General features: G+C 54.4%; 1 protein-coding gene across 2 annotated transcripts in view; it reads left to right on the top strand.

Moving 5' to 3' along the window:
* FLT4 (fms related receptor tyrosine kinase 4) overlaps positions 1–15,655 on the top strand; it is a 39,689-nt gene extending 24,034 nt beyond the window's left edge. Inside the window, exons 25-29 of one of the 2 annotated variants that reach the window (XM_012754601.3) lie at positions 367–472; positions 1,331–1,464; positions 2,503–2,623; positions 3,207–3,292; positions 13,860–15,655. In XM_012754601.3, the coding sequence (XP_012610055.2) occupies positions 367–472; positions 1,331–1,464; positions 2,503–2,623; positions 3,207–3,292; positions 13,860–14,055 (643 nt within the window). In that variant the 3' untranslated portion in view covers positions 14,056–15,655. Of the gene's footprint in view, positions 1–366; positions 473–1,330; positions 1,465–2,502; positions 2,624–3,206; positions 3,293–3,577; positions 3,809–13,859 lie in introns of those variants that run through there. The other variant, XM_075993740.1, reaches the window with a different exon arrangement.
* The last annotated feature ends 5,256 nt before the right edge of the window (positions 15,656–20,911 follow it).

The following is a 20,911-nucleotide window of genomic DNA, read 5'->3' as shown; positions in this document are numbered from 1 at the left end:
CTCCCCTACCCTGCAGGTGTTGGGGGCGGGTAATGGGCTGTGGAGATGGACATGTGAGATGAGCAGGGGGCACTGGGGAGGCCAAAGCCAGAAGGGCGGGCCTGGCCACCACCCTCACGACACATAGATAGTCACGGGTATAACTGACGGGCACCAGGCAGGGAGGCCAGGAGCCCTGGGAACATCTGACAGGAGCCAGAATCGGGGTGAACAGACTAAGCTCACGCTGAAGGAGCGAGAGGCAGCTGGAAAGGGGTGGCGGGCTCTAGCAGGAGGACAGAGCAGGGTGAGGTTCCTAGGGAAGGCTGGGGGCCTGGGAACAGGTGGGCGCCCTTGGACCACAGCCAGCAGCCTGCTCTCCCCCAGACGCCGCATCATGCTGAGCTGCTGGTCTGGAGACCCCAAGGCAAGGCCTGCATTTTCAGAGCTGGTGGAGATCCTGGGAGACCTACTCCAGGCCGGGGGCCAGCAGGTGAGCCCCCTCTCTGCCCTCCTGCTGCACCCTGGGCCCCTGGCCCCGGCTCCCCCTCTCGGCCCCTCTAAACTCTGCCCACCTCTGAGCTGCCTGGCAAGGGTGGTACATGCCCAGGTGAGACACAGGCATCTTCCTCTTGAGCACACACCCACTGGTGCCTGCTCTGGACGCCATTCGGATGCTCACAGTTTGTGCCTCCCTACGGAGAGCCCCAGGCTGGTTCCTTCGGGCATCATCGAGCTGTGTCCCTACACCTGGTGCCTGCCCTGCCCCTGCCCTGTCCCCACCCTCGCCCCCAAGCACATGGGTCCTTGAAGTACGTGTCCTGGTATCTCTCCTTCCCAAATGGTGCTCCTCAAGGGTGGGGACCCAGCTCATGGCAGGCACTCCATGCCTTGGGGCCTGGAGGGAAGGATCAGGGAGCAGCCTGCTTCCCAGGGCTCAGAGGCTGAGATGGGAGCTTTGGGTCCAGATCCACCCAAAGAAGAAGGTAGAAAGTACCCACCTGGTTTCTGGGACTGCAGGCACAGCCAGGGGTGGGTGTGAGGCTGCTCGACTGGGTCCCGGCCCTCCCGGCCTGCCTCTTCCACAAATGGGGCACCAGGAGGGCTGCAGGGAGCTGAACAAGGCTGGCACTGCGAGCCTTCTGCAACCTTGCCCTCGCCTGCCTGGAGAGCTGAAGCGTGCCAGGCTCTGGCGCCAGCTCATTGCATCCACAGAGCACACACCTGCTGGCGCAGTCCTATGACCCCGCTTCAGGGGGTGGGAGCCCAGGCAGTGCTGAGGAAAGGAGTGGGGGCTATGGGGCAGTGCCTGTCGGTCTCTGACCCTGGCTGCCTCTCCTATTCCCACGAGGAGGAAGAGGAGGACCACATGGCCCTGTGCAGCTCTCAGAGCTCGGAGGAGGGCAGCTTCCTGCAGGCGTCCACCACTGCCCTGCACGTCACCATGACCGATGCCCAGGACAGCCCGCCGAGCCTCACTGCCAGGTCAGCTACCCGCCCAACTCCAAAAATGAGGCCGGGGAAAGGGCTGTGGACAGGTGTATTTCATCCTGCTGAGTCATCAAGGAAAAGCAAATAGTAGCAACTTGAGAGACACGTGCACACCGACTCAGAGCAGGTGGTCTTCACTGACAGCGCAGGGCCCGTGGTGCTCTGGGAGGCTTCATCCCTGGGGGGCCTCCAGGGCCTGCCCGCTGCGCTGCGTCTGCTCTCCTCCGCCCTCTCTGCCCGCTGGCGTCCTCCTTGCTATGCAGTCCTGGGAGCCGGTGCCGGGGTCGAGGGCACAGCTCACAGGGAGAGAATGTGGCATGGGCTGTGTTTGGGCCAGACTCCTCCCGGGATCTAATTAATGACACATCTCGGGGTGAGTGTGTGAAGCCACTAGCAGGCCCCTGGGGCCAGGGAAGGCCACTTACTCCCCACGCTCTGGGACCTTGGCCTGAGTTCCCAGAGTTCTAGGTCAGAGGCCTCTTACCTCTGGCAGCTCACACCCCAGGAAGGTTGTGCCGTCCACACTCCCACCAGCACTGCTGAGACCCAGGCCCTGAGAGTCCTGCCCTGTGTGTCCCATTGTGGGCAGGGCCAGGCCCTGGGGACAAGAATAGTCAGCTGGATCTTGCCAGGCTCCTTCCACCAGCCACCCCAACACACACACGCGTGCGTGTGCACACATGGGCAGGCCAGTTGGCTTTCACACCAGACCTGCCCTCTAGCTTGGGGTGAAGGCCACACTGGTGCTGCCCAGCTTCACACTGCATGGGGCTGGGCTGTGAGCCCCTCTCACTGCAGAGCACAGCAGTGGGCTTGAAGGAAAGGAGGCCAGGATGGGGCAGGGAGCCCAAGGTCCCTCCACTGGGGCTGCATGGTGGACATTGGAGGCAGGGCCTGGGATGGGGCCCCAGGCGGCACCTGGACCCAGGCCCTGAGATGGGGGCCCTTGCCAGGAGGTGAAGAGGAGAAGGGGAGCTTTCAGGAGAGTTTCTGGGGTACATTTCTTCAGCACTGTCTGATTTCTCCCCACAGATATTACAATTGTGTGTCCTTTCCTGGGTGCCTGGCCAGAGGGACTCAGAGCCAGGGTCCCTCCAGGATGAAGACGTTTGAAGAATTCCCCATGACCCCGACGGCCTACAAAGCCTCTGTGGTATGAGAAGGGCGAGGCCTCAGACCAGGGCCAGGGCAGCCTCAGGGAGTCAGTGTCAGGAACTCCTGAGGCAAGTAACAGAAACCAATGCAGACATTTTTTAGCAGAAAAGATTGTCCCTTGAAAATGTCACAGCACGTGTCACAGCACAGTTGAGTCTTGCCCTCGTGTGATGACGCAATCCCCCAGCTGTCCCTTCCCGGCATCCTTGTGACTCCCAGACAGGCCTCCCCACCACAGCAGCACAGAGACCTCAGTGGGAAAACAGCTCCCTCTCTGGGTGGGTCCGTCGGTCGGGATGGGCAGGGCTCCTGTGCCTTCCCAGGGAGGCTGGTTTGTGGGGCACAGTGGGGGACTTCACCAGACCCCCAAGACCTGGGCTCGTGCCTCCAGGGCCAGATGGAGACCTTGGGGGCGCCCAGCTCTCTGCAGTTCCCTTGCCAAGCCACCAGTCGAAGGGCAGCAAGACCCACTAAACCCCTATGTGTCTCCTTGGCGACTGCTGGCTCGCCCTGGCTGGGGGCAGTTGCCCTGTGGGACGGTCCTGTGGGGGCTGCAGCTGCAGCTTTTTCTCTGCACTCAGGACAACCAGACGGACAGTGGGATGGTGCTGGCCTCGGAGGAGTTTGAACAGATAGGGAGCAGGCAAAGACAAGCCAGCGGGTTCAGGTAAGGGCTTCTGGAGCCTCTCTCTGCAGTATTGGCATTGCCCTCCCCAGGAGGGGCTGGAGCACTGGCCCAACGAGAGAGGCTGGGGCTGGCTGTACCTCACTCTTCCCAACATCTTTCATGGCCCCCTGGTACCGTGTTTCCCCGAAAATAAGACCTACCCATAAAATAAGCCCTAGCAGGATTTCTAAGCACTTGCGCAATAGAAGCCCCACCCCGAAAATAAGCCCTAGTGATGGGCGTGGCTGCGCTGTGCATTGGCACAACCCATGCGTTCTGTCGCAGAGCGGGAAAGAAGACGAGCAGCCCTTCTCATCTGCCCGATGAGAGCTCTATGGCTCAACATGAGAGATCAGGGCCAATGGTTCTAAAGGAAATAGAGTCGGAAGACATTCAGGATGGAATTCGGGGTTTGGAGGGTGATGATGATTTTCCAGAAGATGACGACTTCACTATATTTGAATCAATGTAGATTGTTGTACCGTACTTTAAATAAAACACATCCCCTGAAAATAAGCCCTAGGGTGTCTTCTTGAGGAAAATAAATATAAGACCCTGTCTTATTTTCGGGGAAACACAGTACCTCCTGCGTGTTCAGGGCAAGCTGTCCTGAGACCCAAGGGCTTCACGGGACCAGAGGAGCCCCTGCCATCACCATGCTGGCCTGACACCCACCCTTTCATCTGGGAGGTGTTCAGATGCTGCACTCTGTGAAATGGTGTGTGACACGCCCCTCTGCCAGCCAGGGGGAGGCCACCCTCATCCCCAAAGCCCAGCTCTTCACCCAGTGGTCACAGGCCAGGCACATTCTGTAACCTGAGCTGGCTGGTGTCATATTTTGATAACAGAAATACCCACGTACGCCTGTACAGAGGGGACCCAGATAGAAGATGATCTCCATTTGCCCTACAAGACATCCCTGGGGCCGGGGAGAGTTTCGTCCAACTTGAATATTTAAACTTTTTTTTTTTTTTTTTTTTTTTTTTTTTGAGACAGAGTCTCGCTTTGTTGCCCAGGCTAGAGTGAGTGCCGTGGCGTCCTAGCTCACAGCAACCTCAAACTCCTGGGCTCGAGTGATCCTTCTGCCTCAGCCTCCCGGGTAGCTGGGACTACAGGCATGCGCCACCATGCCCGGCTAATTTTTTATATATATATATCGGTTGACCAATTAATTTCTTTCTATTTATAGTAGAGACAGGGTCTCGCTCTTGCTCAGGCTGGTTTTGAACTCCTGACCTTGAGCAATCCGCCCGCCTCGGCCTCCCAAGAGCTAGGATTACAGGCGTGAGCCACAGCGCCCGGCCTAAACTTTTAAGAATATAGAAAAAAGAGAGTTAAATGTGTACTTAAAATGTTCGCTTTATTTGTTTATTTATATACACCTGTTTAAATGACAGGACCTACAATGTTTTAAAAAATACTGGTCCTTCCCTCTTTCTTCAGACCATCCTATCCAGACCATCCACTTGCACCTTTGACATTGCTGTCTATCAAGAGCCCCTTTTGGGGTCATCTGGTACAGTTTTCCAGAGCAAATCCTTTACTTCTCTGTACACTGTTTCTGAACCAATATATGCCATTGTCACTGAATATTTCACCCTAAACCACAGGTATTTATTTGCATAACATGAGGATAGTTGATGTTGGTTTTGCCTTTGTTGTAGGTATATTTACAACCTCTACCACTTAACCCACCACTTGGTGGCTTATCCCACCAGCCACAAGGGTGCATCTGTGGCACCGTTAGCACAGGCGGCCGTGCCGTGCCCAGGAACAATGACTGTGTCTGGTTTGTACATCTTGGCTTCCTGTTTTTTTTAAATTGATTCTATCAGGTTGTTTCTATTAGTGACCTGGTTTGAGAAAATTAATGATAGGTACATTTACAGAAATGGTTTTTGGCTAATGTTTTTTTACCCAATCAGCGTTGTGTCATTCAAATAAAGGTAATAAAGTGAAAAGGCAATTCAGAGGATGATGCCATTCAAATCCAAACCTCTACCCCCCTTCCTAACAGCAGCACAGCTCTTCAGGAGAGCCCAGTGGGTGCTGTCCCACCAGAGCAGAGCATGGCCAGGTCCTGGGACTGGCCAGCGGGCTGGAGGGTGGCAGAGGAGGCTGACCTGGTGAGAGCAGGGCTGGTCGGGCCCGAGACACCGCAGTGGCTGTCTTGGGATGGCAGTGAGGCAGGACCTCAGGTGCTTGGTGGTAAAGGAAGAAGAAAGTTCCAGACAATAAAGGTCCTATAGAAGCAAGACAGTATCCAGAATTCAGAAGAAGACAGATACACACCCACATTACATTTCATTACAGAAACAGCACCTCACCGGAGTGGCAGCAGGGGACACACATGTTTCCCTTGGAAACACATCATGGTAAGACAGGAAGAGGCGCAGCAGATCATGGACAGGTGCATTCACTGGGCACACAGAACATTTCCCCAACAGGTGTCCCGGCTGCGGGACCTTTTGTTATTCGCGGGGGTCAAGGGGGACCTTGCCTGAAAGAGATGGGCGAGAGAAAGGAACGAGACCAAGCAAATGGTTGTCAAGGTCTGCTTTACTTAGATTCTTAGTAGGTTTTATAAGCATACAGAAACAAGGAAGTAGAAACAAAAAAATAGAGTGGGGCGACGATGAGGCTTGGGTCTGGGTTAATCAGCCCCAGTCAGCGTCTTATCGGTATCCTGTTTGTGACTGCTTACTCAACTCCAACCTGGCAGGTGGTCGGGAACAATTGCAGCCAGCACTCCCTGGAGCATCCCGTGGTCAGCACGTCATGGAATGCATTCTTCTCGGAGCTATAGCTGGAATTTTCCAGGGCAAAGTCCGTGCGTAGGACGAGTCATAGGGGAGTTGAGGGTCTTTGAGGGTCCTTGCCTCTAACATCTCCCCCTCTCTTTATTAATATGAGGGAGGTTTATATAAGTTGGTGGAGAGCCTGTTTTAGGCTACGCGATGTGCTTCTGCGACCAGCACCTCAAATATAAGATCTGGCGATTAATGTGAAGGTGAGGCCTCTGTCTTAGGCTATGTAGGTGGCATCCAGCTCCGGCACTTCTGATTATGAAGTGGGCCTCCAGGCATGGACCTACAATATTCCCGTCATGGAGTTACCTCACTGCTGGTGGGGTGTGCACCTGGTACGCGGCATCGCGATAATCCCGTCATGGGCGTCTCCACAGCCTTTGGAACCAACTGCGTTCCATGTCTGAGGCAAGGTCTGAGAAATTTAGACCTTTAGTGGGTGTATTGGGAGACTCTCTACGGAGGTCTTCTCTGGAGCCTCATTGTTCTAGCCGTTGGTAAAACACGGAGACCGATTTTTGTGTGGCTGCGTCTACCTGTGACTTGACAAAATTAGTTAGTTTTTTGAAAGCCCAAGGCCCAAAGGTGAGGAGCAACAGAAAGCCTACAAGCGGCTCTAAGACACTGGGAAGCAATGTGGATAGCCAGGGGGATGTAGAAAACCAATTTTAATACCATGCCTCACTTTGTTTTTTCTGTTTTTTTTTTTTATCTTCTAGGCTTTGTCTAACCCTTTCAATGCTATCTTCTACCAGACCTGTTTTGTCTGCGTAAAAGCAACATTCTTCTTTAAGTGCTGCGCACAAACCTTTTTCTTGGAGGAACACTAAGTCTAGACCTCTTCTATTTTGCAACACTACCTCAGAAAGCGAAGCGAGGGATTCTTTGAGATATTTTAGGCCCTGCTGTAGCTCTCGGAGATCGTTATCGATGGCAGCAGAGAGCTGAAGGTATTGCTGGTTGGAGGTGACTAGAGAGGCTATGCCTGTTCCAGCCCCTGTGGCACCAAGGCCTAGAACAACTTCGAGTGTTATGGCCATGATGGGCTCCCTTTTTTCTCGGGGCATTGTGGTGCCACGCTCTCAAAATTTGAGCAATTTGTCAGCAGGATGTACAGTGAGTCTGGGGAAAAGCATGACTTACACACAATATTCTCTATGCTCAAGAAACGTTGCAGTGACTACATACGGGGTAAGACCGGAAGAACAAGCAAAATAAGAGGTGTTAGATGCCTGAATATACTGAAAGGTGGAGTTGACAATTGACTGATTACATATTTTTTTTAAGGGTGCGGGGGGAAGCATTCTTGGGCTAAGAAGGCAAAGGCCTAGGCCTGTGACTTGGCTGAGTGTCAGGCCATCATGGGTCTCCAGGCCCCATCTGAGTTTGCTGGTGTCGTTAGTAAATAATAGTTTACCAAATGTAGCGACGCCCTCATAGAAGGGAGGCCGGGGGGAGTAGCCAGTGACCTGGGCATTTATGGCCTGCTCGACCAAACTAAGCGCTTGCTGCCCTTCTTTAGTTAGGGAGCGGGAAGAGGTTGGATTGGCATCTCCCTGCAGGATGTCAAATAGGGGTTTTAACTGTCTTGTGGTGAGTTTTAAATATGGGCGAAGCCAATTAATGTCGCCTAGAAGACGCTGAAAATCGTTAAGGCATTGAAGAGAGTCTTTACTGATCTGTACTTTTTGGGAGAGGACCTTATTGGGGAATAATTTAAAACTTAGGAACAGGTGAGGGGGACAGACCTGAATTTTTTTGGGGGACAAGCGGAGGCCTCGAGCTTGTAAGGCCGAGACAACCTGCATAGTAACTTGATGTAGGGTTGCCTCGTCAGCTCCGGCAAAAAGAATGTCATCCATATAATGAATTATATATATTTGAGGATGTTGAATTCTAAAAGAATCAATTGTCTGAGCTACATATTTTTGGCAAAGGGTAGGGCTGTTGGCCATGCCTTGAGGCAATACCCGCCACTGGAAACGTGGGGAGGGTCCTATACAGTTTACTACCGGGAGACTGAACGCAAAGCGTTTGCAGTCATCTGGGTGTAATGGTATGGAGAAGAAGCAGTCTTTTAGGTCAATGACTATTTTATAGTAGCCTTTGGGGATAGCTACGGGCGAAGGCAAACCAGGCTGGAGTGCCCCCATGGGAACCATTGTTTGGTTAACAGCCCGTAAGTCTTGTAGCAGCCGCCACTTGCCAGTCCTTTTTTGGATGACGAAAATGGGGGTGTTCCATGGTGAAGTAGAGGGCTCTATGTGTCCGGCAGCTAATTGTTCCTGCACTAACACTGTAGCTGCGGGTAGCTTGTTAGATGGGAGGGGCCACTGTTCGATCCAGACAGGTGAGTCACTCTTCCAAGTGATTTTATCTGCCTGAAGTGCAGGGGGATCAATGGCCCTTACGAAAAATGGTCTTTGAACCCTAGTCCTGATCTGTCTGATTTAGGGAGGGTGGTTAGGGGTGCTCTTAGTCCCTGACCCTCTTTGCCTAAACCCTGTCCTGGGAGGAATCCCTGTTTAAGCATTTGGCTGGCTACAACTTCATTGGGGCTGCACATAATGACATTCATTTGTGCAAGCATATCACGCCCCCATAAGTTAACGGGTAGATTTGGGACTACAAATGGTTGAGTAGTACCTCTGTTTCCCTCAGAGTCTTCCCATGTCAAAATTTTTGAGCTCTGGAGAGTATCTCTAGACTGTCCTATACCTTGTACGTGCGTAAGGGAGGGCTGCAGTGGCCATGAATCGGGCCAGGCGTCTTGGGCAATAACCGTGGAATCAGCGCCTGAATCAAGAAGGCCTTTAAAAAGTTTACCATCTAATTTTAGCGGCAGGGTGGGTCGTTCTTTGGAGATAGCTTGGACCCAATAGAGATCAGAAGAGCCAGGGCAGGAAGCACCTCGGTTAGAGGCGATGGCTGGGAAGGATGTATTAAGAGGCAAGGGCAATGCCTGAGCTAAGCGCTGTCCCTTAGAGACACACACAGGGCCGGTAAGCGCGCTGGCTAGGATGTTAATCTTCCCGGTAAAGTCACTATCTACTATGGAGGGGTGGACTATGAGCCCTGCAAGAGTAGAGGAGGCTCGGCCCAGAATAAAAAAGAACATATTAGCCGGTGGGGGTCCAAATGAGCCAGTAGGCAAAATTTGAACACCATCCTCAGGTCTCAATATTGTGTCGGAGGAGGCACACAAGTCCACTCCTGCGCTCCCTGTGGTCGCTCAGAGGAGTCTAGGGGCTGGGGATCCTCTTGTCGGCTGTTCCCGGAGGCCGACTGAAATTGAATAGGACGAGGGGCCCAGGGCTGGCCCCTCAGGCCATTTCCCGCAAGGGATTTTCAAGGGCATCAGGCTTAGAACGGCACTCACTAGCCCAATGGTATCCCCTCTTGCAGCGAGGACAGAGGGAGGGGGGCCGAGTTGGCCTGCCTGGTGGTCCACTGAGGTTAGGGGCAGCAGAGGAGGCGGCTAAGGGACACTGTCTCACAAAGTGCCCTGGCTGACCGCATTTAAAGCAGTCCCTCTGTCCACGGTCCCTTGGATGGCGGCCCCAACCGCAAGCTGCACAGCCTGCGACACCTTATGGGCGAAGGGGTCAGCATCATTACACATCTAATCATGTCATTAAGGTCTTTATTTTTAAGTTTGCCCCTGAGGATGGCCCTGCAGGTGCTGTTGGCATTTTCATAGGCCAATTGTTTGAGGAGTTTGTTATAGCCATCCTCTTGTCTGAGGGTCCTCTCAGCAGATTCTAAAAGCCTACCTACAAATTCACTAAAGCCCTTTTGAGCTCCCTGGGTGATTTTTGTCAGGGGAGTGAGAACAGATCCCGTAGAGGGAAGTGCTCGCCAGGCGCCGAAGGCGGCTGCGGCGGTCTGAGACAAAAGCCCAATTGGGAGTCCCCTTTGGCGCTGTTTAGTGGCAAACTTCCCTTGTCCGCTAAGTTTTTTAAGGGTCCAAGATGCAGAATTGGGGTTTTTTAAATTATTAGTAGCCGTAGTCTGACAGCGGTCGAGAAAGTCGGCATTCCAAGAGAGGAACTACCCGCTAGAAAGGACCACCTGTACTAGCTTGACCCATTCTCCCGGGAGCAGGTAGCCGCCTCCTGAGGCTGCCTCTAGGAGGGAGTAGGTAAAGGGTGCATTGGGCCCATACGCCCTAACAGCAGAATTTAATTCTTTTAAAGTCTTAAGTTTTAGTCTGCGGAACTCAGTGGGCTCTGCAGTGGGCCCCGGGACTGCCTTCTCCGGGGGGTCATCACCTTCACTTTCTCTTTCTCTCTCTTTTGTATCCTCATTATCTGAATCTTGGGGCGGGGACTGGCTCGAAGAAGGGGCGGCAAGGTCTCCTTGCCTATTAGACCTGGTAACTACCAGGAATGCTAGGGCTTTATGGGAGGACTTTAAGGATTTTTTATTTAAGGTGGCGTATGACTGGGCGGTCTCATGATGTGGGTGGCTAATGAAGACCAAATCTTTAAGCGTATCTTGGAGGGAGGACAAGTCTTTGGAAAGCTGGGCAAACTCTTTTTGAAGTTGTAAGACATCCTTTAATTGCGTAACCCTTTGACTTAAGTCTTCTTTGGCACGCAAAAGTAAGGGCATTGTAAGGGGAGGCATTAACGAAGGTGCGCAAATTTGGGGCGCGTAAGGAGGAGCCCATTCGGGATTGTGATATCGGGCCACTTCCTCTTCGAGGGTTGCCTCGTCTGCGGGGTCGAGGGACTCTCGGAGGGGTTGTTTCTTGAACACCGGGTAATTAAATGCATGAGGGGCTGTACCCTCGGGTAAGGGAGGATAGAGGGTCTTGGTGTCTGGCCTACTAATCGGGGGCTCGTCCCTAGATGTCTGGAGCTCAACCGAGGGGTCCTGAGGGGGCATATTAATACAAACTGAGGGGCAAGGGGAAGGGCATGTTGGTCCCTCAGGATTATTAGGGGAAGTTGACCCTTTGGCCGCCTCTAACGACGTTCTCGAAGCGGACCGTGACACGGGTCAGAGGCAAAATTCCGCTACGGAGAGTAGCTGCTTCTTATTGGGGTCTGAATCTGCCCCTTCAACAATATCTCTGATTAGTCCCCAGTATGAGAAAACATATACAGGGACAGCATCTGGGCCTTGATTCAGAAGTAAATTGTTTAACTCTCTGCCTACCTTCTGCCATTTGCGTGGGTGAATCTCAGGTCCACTAACAATAAAGCAAGGACAAGCACGATCAATGGACACAAAAAACTTTACTAGATCCTTTTTCTTAACTCTAATTCCTCTCTTAACTCTCTTAACTCTAATTCTCTCTCTGAGTGAGGCCTTGAGATCCTTAATAAAAACGGCCTCTTTAGACAATGAATGGCCCATCTCGATGGGATGACAATGTAAAAATTTACTCACCAGACCGTCGACTCTGTGAGCGGCAGAACGAGGGTCTCTGTAGGGTTTCCTTCAGCCGAAGAGCGCACCTCGGTGTCACTCGACAAAGGTCCGTACCTCGGGCCCCACGTTGGGTGCCACTTGTCCCGGCCCGCGGGACCTTTTGTTACTCTCGGGGGTCAAGGGGGACCTTGCCTGAAAGAGATGGGCGAGACCAAGCAAATGGTTGTCAAGGTCTGCTTTACTTAGATTCTTAGTAGGTTTTATAAGCATACAGAAACAAGGAAGTAGAAACAAAAAAAATAGAGTGGGGCGACGATGAGGCTTGGGTCTGGGTTAATCAGCCCCAATCAGCGTCTTATCGGTATCCTGTTTGTGACTGCTTACTCAACTCCAACCTGGCAGGTGGTCGGGAACAATTGCAGTCAGCACTCCCTGGAGCATCCCGTGGTCAGCACGTCATGGAATGCATTCTTCTCGGAGCTATAGCTGGAATTTTCCAGGGCGAAGTCCGTGCGTAGGACGAGTCATAAGGGAGTTGAGGGTCTTTGAGGGTCCTTGCCTCTAACAAACAGGCGCAAGGATAGGGTGAATTTTGGAGTGGCCTGTGGGGAGAAGGAGGGACTTTTCTGCCCTGTCCTTTCCTGTCTCTGTCAACCACTGGTCAGCACTTGTCCCACAGGAGTTATTCTTCCTTACTTCCTGGTAGCATATCCAGCCCTTTCCGTGGCCACCTGGGATGCCAGATCCCACAGCCTGTGGTGTGGTGTTTCATCAGGGTGAAAGGAGATCTGGAAACCAGGGGCTGTGGTTGGTCAGCCGCTGCATGGAGCAGGGTAGAAGACTGGCTGGCCCCCAGTGGCAGAATGACAGGATGTGAATGGAGCCCTTGGAAAGAAGAATGCAGTCTAAAGATTTCGAGGAAATGCTGAAAATGTGGGTCCTATACAGCAATTTTGAGTGAAGAAACCTTGGAAGCCACCTAAATCTCTTCCAAGCTATTTCTGGTGTAGGCATTCCAACATGAATAATCATGAACAGAAAAAATAAGCACTATCCATACAGAGTTACTATAAGTATAAAACAGAAAATTAGAATTAAAACTTTTTGGTAGAAAAAACTTTAGTGAAACACAGGGAAATTAACACACCCCTCCAACATGAATTAAATCTATAGTGCAACAAGCAGCAACACCAAGAATCAGAAATGCAAAAGTTCAGACCAGAAATTGGCAAACAATGTGAAGATATAAAATGGGAGCTAAATTCAAAAAAGAAATTGAAATAAAAAAGAAATTGAAAAAAATCCTCAAAAAAGAAGATGAGGGCACCAGAGGGACAGTATGTACCCCCAGACTTACAGTGGCCAACAGGCAAGATGCGGAAGAGTCAAAGGGAAATGAAGAGGCGGAAAGGATGGGAAGAAAGTGATGGGTAGATGACACCCCACATGTGAAATTGGGATCCCAGAGGAAGAAAATGCAAGCAGTAAAATAGAACCAATATTTTTTAAAAATTCCAGATAACTCTCTTGAATAAATAAAAGAAGACCTGAGTCTACATATTGGGAGGACACCTGGGAAAGCTGGCCTAGAGCAGTGAACTCTGAGACACATCCTAGTAGAGCTGTTTCACTTTCAAGATAAATATTCTGGGAATTCAGGCAAAAAAGACCAAGTTTCTTACAAAGGAGGAAAGTAAAAGACAGCAGCAGCCTTTTTAATAGCAAAATAACAATAAGTCAGTATCTTCAACAAACTCACAGTGAAAACTGCCCTCGGATGGCCAAAGGTGGGGTGGGGCAGCGCCTCGGATTTCATTCTGGGAGTGATGGGACCGCTGGAGGCTCTGCCCGGACGAGAATGGTGTGCCCAACTCGAAGGGTCTTTCTGAGGCCGGACTCCGGCAGCAGTGGTGGAAGCAGGGTGGTCAGCCAGGAGGAGGTCACAGAGCCCACAAGGTCAGGGCTCCTTCCAGGCCAGAGAGCGGATGGAGTCACGTGCACATACGTCTTGGAGTTGGGATGGCCAGGACTTCCGGAGGGATGGATGTGCGGGTGAGGGAATGGAGGAAGCAAGGGCCACCCCAGGTGCTTGCCTGGCACAACTGCAGGCATGCGGGTGCTGTCACTAGAGGGGGCCAGATAGAACAGGAGCAGGTTGAGGGGTGAAGTCAGACATTCTTCACTTTCCCGTGTCCAAGCTTGGGACCAAGAAAGTTCCAGTGTTTGCCAGCTCCATCTGGTTTGCTCTTTAAGGCCAGATTGTGTGTGCTTCTCAAAGTTTGTAAGCAGCTTTATGCTCCGGCTTGTCTTTGGTGACTCCAATCAGACCCTGACCCAGGTCTGGTCACCTCCCTCTTACTCCATCTTCCTTGTCTTGGCAGCTGTAAAGGACCTGGCCGGGACGTGGATGTGACCAGGGTGCACTCTGACCCCCAAGGGAGGCAGCAGCGGCCCGACCGGGGAGCCCGAGGAGGCCAGGTGTTTTACAACAGCGAGTACGGGGCGCTGTCGCAGCCATGCAAGGACAACTGCGCCCCATCTGCCCACGCGACCTTCTTCACGGACAACAGCTACTAAGGCAGCGCAGGACCAAGGCCCTGCTCTCTGCTGACCCTGGGCTCCAACAACTGGGGGCAGTACCTGGCCAGGCCAGCAGAGGGCTGGAGGCCCAGATCGGGCACTCATCTCATTTAGCTCTGGCCAAAGAGAAGCGCCCTCTTCCCTGTCCGCAGCCCCCCTCCCCGGCTGGGAGAGCAGGACCCCAGGCTTCGGGCACCATGCCTGCCCAGGGCCACCCTGCAATGCCCTGGCCCCGCTCTCCCTCAGACTCAGCTGTCATTGAGCTCAGTGTCCACAGGGACGGCCCCAAGCTGGGCACGTCCATGAATAATATCCCCTTGATGGCCTCCTTTCTGCACAGTGGGTGGGCGGTATGACACCCATTTTCTGATAAGGAATATGTGGGTCTGAGAGTCACACAGGGGTCCAGGTAAAGCCAGACTTGAGCCAGCTCTCACAGCCCCTGCCCGCAGCGCTGCCCCACCCACAGGCTTGTGCCGCTGCCCTTCCTGCACAGCTTTCCTCCCCCCGCCAGGGAGGTGTGTGTTTCCTTCCCAAAGCAACAGTGAGGTGTCGGGTCCCCTCCTGAGCCCGACCAAACAGCTGACTGTCCCGTGCGGTGGCCATCTGTACCTGAGGGACCAGGTCCAGAGTGAATCAGCACCCCGACCCTGAATGAGAAAGACCATCCGATGGGGCTTTTTCACTAGAACTAAAGAGATTATTTCAGCTGCTGTGAAGAATTTCCTTTTCAAAATTCAGTCTGAAGGGAGCCCGGGAGCAGCGATTCTCAGCCCCAAGTGGGGCTGTCAGAGCAGATGCTCTCTCTGGAGAAGGCCCCCAGTCTCCCCACCTGGTCCACAGTGTGGAGAACCAGCTGATGGTCTAGAGCCACCTCGTGTGGCTCTAACCTCCCTCAGGACTGGCCCTGCCCCTGAGGTGCCTCCCAGACATGGGAGCCCTCACAGGAAACCGGCGCTGTGAGCCGCACGGAGGAAGGCCTTGGAGCTGGCACTGCATGGTGACACTCAGCAGCCAGTGGGTGTTCTTGTGGCCCTGGGGGCCCTGACTTGGACACCCTAGCAGATCAAGCCTGCCCCCTCACAGGGGGGCACCAGAGATCCCCTGGAGGCTGGGACCATCCCGCCCAGGCCTCCCATCCCGCCCAGGCCTCCCATCCCGGCTCACACCGCCCAGCACCCCTACCAGGAGAGACCCTCCAGCGAGTTCCTACCCAAAGACCGACCCGCCCTCCCGCAGACGCTTGCAGGACAGGCGGCTGCGCACGCGCATGGGCTTGCTCGGCAGACCCTCCGATTGCAGCTGCGTGCGTGTGTGGCTGTAATTGCGTCCCGTGCCCCTCCCCTCCCTCTGCACGTCACCTGGCTGTGGGACCCGCCTCTGGCCTCTCCCGGGGAGCCCTGGCTGCTGCCCACAGAGGACCCAAGCCTGGGCTTACCACCTGTCTGTGCCACGTCCCCTCCTGTCGCATAACTGCATGCCCACACATGTACCTGGGAAGAAAATCTACTATGCCTTTGTAGACGATGTTCTCTGAAAAGACGGAATATATTTAATGAGAGATAATAATAAACTTGATGCCAGTCTTGAAGTCCCAGCCCTCTGTGAAGTTTCGATTTGTCAAGGGAAAAAAGCCAAACTCTGCAAAATAATTTTAAGGGGATTTTTTTCTGAGCCATATTTGAGGACCATGACCCGGATCCACTGGCAAGAGGCCTTGGGCAAGTGGACTCGCTGTGGCTGGGTTACAGTTCAGTTTTATACATTTCAGAGAGATGGGTTCCATTTGTTGCATAAATTGAGGACCTGCAGGTTTGTCTTGCATACCCTTAGGCCTGTTAATGGGTTACAAAGGAAGTCTCCAAGAAGGGAGGGGGGCATGATAAGGCATGTCTGACCTCCCTCCTCCTGGCAGGCAACTTTGCCCTAGGATATTCCTTTGGCCACGAGGGGGTCCATTCAGTCAGCCGGTGGGGGGTGAGCATTTTAGTTCACAGATTTTAACCGTCCTCCGTGCCAGCCATCAGCCCAGTGCCCTGGACAGGCGATGGGAAGGAGGCCTGGCCGCGGTCGCCCAGGGCGGCAGTGGTGCGGGCGGCCTGCAGGGGAGGCAGGTGCCCGCGGCCACCCCGCTTCCACCGGGAGGGCCGTGCGGGAGGGCGCGCCGGCCACCTCGCTGGCCGGGCGCCTGCCTGAACCCCGAGGTCAGGGGCGTCGGGCCGCGCAGCTGGAGCCAGCAGGCGAGGGCCGGGCAGGGCTGGCGGCCCGGCCGCGGGACCCGCGCCCAGAAAGCCGAGCGGGCCCGCCTGGGCGGGCGAGGAGGCCGCCGCCTGGCGTGGGCTGCGGCTCCCGGGCGTCCCCGGCGCGGCCGGGCAGCGACGCCTCCCGCCCCTTGCGGGCAGCAATCCGTGGGAAGAGCTCCTCCCCACAAAGGCAACTGTTGCTGGTGGGTTGTTTTCTGTTTTTATTATTTTTTGGTCTTTACTGTTGTTTTTGCTTTTATAATAAATCTAAATGGGAACACAGAAAAGACTCCACATTAGGTTTAGACATTTTAGCTTTCCAATGTGATTGATTGACTGTAGCCACTGACCCCAGGTGTCAGCCAACAGGGTGTCCCCACACACCGTGAACTAAAATAAAAATTTAAGGCTCCCGCCCCCACCGGCTGACTGAATGGACGCCCCCTCGTGGCCAAGGGAATATCCTAAAACTAAATTGCCTGCCGGAAGGAATGAGGTCGGACACCCTTATCATGCCCCCCTCCCTTCTTGGGAACATCCTTTGTCCCCAAGGTTTATTAACAGGCCTAAAGGTATGCAAGACAGACCTGCAGGTCCTCACTCTACATAACAAATCTATGTCCCTGGCTTATCTCTGATAACAGCTCCTTATGTGGAAACATTCCAAGCCTTTAAACAAAGCTTCATGTCTTTAACCAATTATAAGCCAAAGAATCTTTAAACCCACCCATAACTTGTAAGCCCCCTCTAGATGTCCCAGATGTTCTGGGCCAATGAGTGCCTCCCACGTATTGATTTATGACTTTACCTGTAACCACTGTCTCCCTGAAATATAAAAACCGAACTGTGACCCAGCCAGAACTAGTCCACTTGCTCAAGGCCTCTTGGCAGTGGCTCCGGGTCATGGTCCTCAAATTTGGCTCAGAATAAATCTCTTTAAAAGTATTTTACAGAGTTTGGCTTTCCCCGTTGACAACACCCAAGACTGCGCTGGTCACCAAGCCCGAAACATGTGGTGGGAACTAGCACCTCCATGCTGGTTTCCAGCGTGGGGGCAGGAGCGGGTTCTGCACTCACACTTCTGGGCTGCTCTGGTCCTGCCTGGGCCAGACTTTCAGGGCTGGGCTCAAGTGTCCCCAGGTCCCAGGTCCACCCTGCCCCACAGAGCGTGTGGCACTCCAGGCTGTGTGGATGGGAACTTGGCCAGCGAGGGGCAGGGGAGTCACACCAGGCAGCAGTGTGCTCCCACTTTGGGGATCCCTTGGCCCTCTGTCTCTGAAGAACCCTCTCCTCTCCTCTCAGGCGCCAGCCCCTCCCCAGGTGCTCACCACCCCCTGGTCCCTGGGCCTCCAGCCCACCCCTCACGCCTAGTCGCTTCTGACACAGAGCCCTTAGTCACGTACTTTGGGAGAGGCATGGGGCCAAGGGCAAGCTGGAGTGCTCCTCGGCAACACTGGTTTTGTTCCGATGTCACTGCTGCCCTTGGCATGGGGCACTGGTTGGGCAGAGGGTTTGTGCTCTGGGAGCAGAGCTCCTGGTGTCGCAGGCTGGGGGACAGCGCACAGGCCAGAGCCCCTGCTGTGAGAAGTGATCTGTGAGTGGGGACAGCAGAGGAATCCAGAGGAGTGGTGGGCAAGAGGGGTGTGGGGGTGCTGTAGGGCCTGGGGGCCCAGAGTCGGGAGTCTGTCTTAAGGCTCCAGGGGAGTTCTGAGAGGGGCAGCTCTGGCTGTGGTCTATGCTCCGAGAAGGAATCTTGAAGGAGGCCAGTGAGGAGACTGGTGGCGCCTGGCGCAGGGCCCCTGGGCTGCACCGACGGCCCTGAGGAGGCGAGGACAACTCTGAAAGACCCGGAGGGAGAAGCTCTGCTATTAGCTGTTATGAGCAGTTATCTGGTGCCTGGACCCAGTGCAGAATCCTACAGATACACAGGCCAGATATGTGGAAAGAATCCTTTTCCTATTAAATAAATGATCTCCTCCAACAGCAGGCCCTGGGACTGCCCCACCCTCCTCTCCAGAGGCCCTTGGCATCCTCAGCTAAGGACGGGGTTCAGCCAAAGTACCAGTCAGGCTGGACGGACAGGGCGAGGCAGGATGGGGACAGAGAGCCTGACCCCCCGCTGGGGTCTAGTGGCTTCCTGAGGCCTGGGAAGGCACCAGGGGCCAGAGGGGAGCAGGAGCCCCCAAGAGAGAAGGGAGCACACATGACAGGGGTGAGACTGCTCCTGTCCTAGGGGATCAGAGGGATCCGAGAGGCACTGGGCAGGCCTGGAGGCATGGGCACCCTCTGACCTACAGGGCTCCTGCCCTTAAAGCTCACACTTGTGCTGGAGGAGGGAGCCCAAAAAGCAGCTTCCAGCACAACGCGGGCTCCTCCCTCACACGCCCACACCAGCCACTCTTAAAACTGAGTGCTCAGCCCGGATAATCGGCCGCAGTGTCCAGAGTGCTGGCCTGTGCCCAGGTCACTGGGACTGCCCCCCCGAGATCTCTGTGTGCAGATGCAGGAGGGGCGGATGGCAGTATCACTGACAGCGGGCCGCCTCCAGGCGATCGAGTGAGGCCTGGGTCTCCTCAGCTACTGGGCAGAGAGCCTGGGCCAGGCTGGGCTCGGGGGGGGCCGCTTGGGGCTACCAGTGGGGGTGAGGGATCTGGTGTGACACCCTGAGGCTGGTGATCCTGGGCTCAGCACCTCCCCTCAGGGCCTCAGTTTCTTGCCTGCACTCGCCACCCTGCAGGGCTCTGGTGGTGACAGTCACAATGGCCCCAGTGGTGTTGGGAGTGGCCTAGCTGAGGAGGAAGCCCCTGCCCCAACCAAGTGATGTGGGCAGTGGCGTCTGCCCCCACTGACTCGGCTGCCCACCCATCTACCAACCAACCAAGGCCGCCAGCAGCCCCCCAACGACCCATGTGCAACAGACTGGCATGCCCCCCAAAACTCATAGTTGAAACCCTGCTCCCGACGTGATGGTGTCAGGAGGCGGGCTTTGGGGAGGGGATTAGGGCATGAGTGTGGAGCCCTCGTGGATGGGATTCGTGCCCTTATAAGAGGCCAGAGAGCTCCCTCGCCCTCTTTCGACCATGTGAGAATACAAGAAGTCAGCTTTTGGCAAACCAGGAAGTGGGCCCTCACCAGACACCCCATCTGCTGGCACCTTGATCTTGGACTTCTCAGGCTCCAGAACAGTGAGAAATAAATGTGTACTGTTTAAGCCACCTACTCTATGGTAATTTGTTACAGCAACCCAAACGAAGACACCATCCTCTGTCCCTCCATCTGCAGGGTGGACAGAGGCGTTCTCAGATGTGGGCCCTTGGCAGGAAGGGAAGGAAGCCTGCTTTTAGAAAGGTTAGGGTCAAATAAGGAATGCATCCCTCATATGCGACCGACTGGGAGGTGTCTGGAGTCAACAAGCACCCCATGGTTCTGCTTTTGATTAATTTAGGAGTGACTGGCTGCAGCCTCCACTGCAAGGACAGTGGGTTGCTTTTCCATCCTGGACTGAGTGGAGCACACCACATTCCCTTCAGAGACGCACGGGCAGAGATCAGACACCTAAACTTTCTGGCTAGAGCCAGGGTGGCAAGATGGGGGCAAGGGGCGTATCTGAAAGGGGAACTGCCTCTGGGCTTGGGGAGAAGCTCAGCGAGACTGTGCAGAGAATTGGGGGTCTGGAACATGTCCCGGGCAGCATCCTCGACAGCCTGGCTGCCCTCTGTGGGACAAGGGGTCCAGTTAGCCAGGTAGGTACAGCTCCCGGGCACCTGTCCTTGGCTGCTCTGAGGTGCTGCCTGGAGCTTCATCAGAGCTGGTGGATGAAGCATGGCCCTGTCCTGGAAGGAGGCAGCTCCCCCTTCCCCAAAAGGAGAGGACATGGACTCCTTGGGCCAACCAGGTAACTGGAAGTCATGCATTCAATCCCCCCAGGGAGAGATGGGAGTAACAGGAATTGCCATTAAACTCTTGGGTTCTAAGCTGTTGAGACTTCTTAGAAGGCTCTTGCTTTGGGATGTCAGCAAGTGCATCTCTGATGTGGTGGGATGTCAGTCTGGATTCCGGGCAGGGACCTCCAGGGGTCTGACCTACCAACTCACACCCTTGCCTGGTAGGCAGCTGCTCCCAGCCTTAGTGCATGGAGGCAGCAAGGGCCCTGGTCAACGGGGGAACTTCCAGTCCCATGGCAACACTAGGCTGAGGCAGAGCATGGCCCGGGCACTGTGCAGACCCACCCTAACTGTCCAGGGGACCTTGGGCAGGTCACTGATGTTCTCTGAGCTGTGTTTCTTCTGAATCATCAGGGTGATAATACCCACCCCACTCTCAATACCATTCCATTCAAGAAACCACTGCTGGCCACACCTTCAGTCCATGGACTCTATAGGGCTGCACCCTAGCCCAGACTGAAGAGGAAAACTGGACCTAATTATACACCGTGTTTCCTTGGACACCGCTCCTGTGCTCAGCACAGCCGGCACAGCCTCTCAGAGCAACAGGGACCTGGTATAATCTCACGGGAGGCCCTGGGGACAGCAGCAGGGTTCATGCCCCTGAGCCCGAGTCGGCATCTGAGATTTGGCCCTGCTGGCCCTGCTGACTACCTGCTTGTCACC

Source organism: Microcebus murinus, chromosome 17 (genome assembly GCF_040939455.1).
Source record: "Microcebus murinus isolate Inina chromosome 17, M.murinus_Inina_mat1.0, whole genome shotgun sequence".
NCBI lineage: Eukaryota > Metazoa > Chordata > Mammalia > Primates > Cheirogaleidae > Microcebus > Microcebus murinus.
The sequence above is the reverse complement of the archived record's forward strand: the minus strand, read 5'-3'. Positions and strand labels throughout refer to the sequence as shown.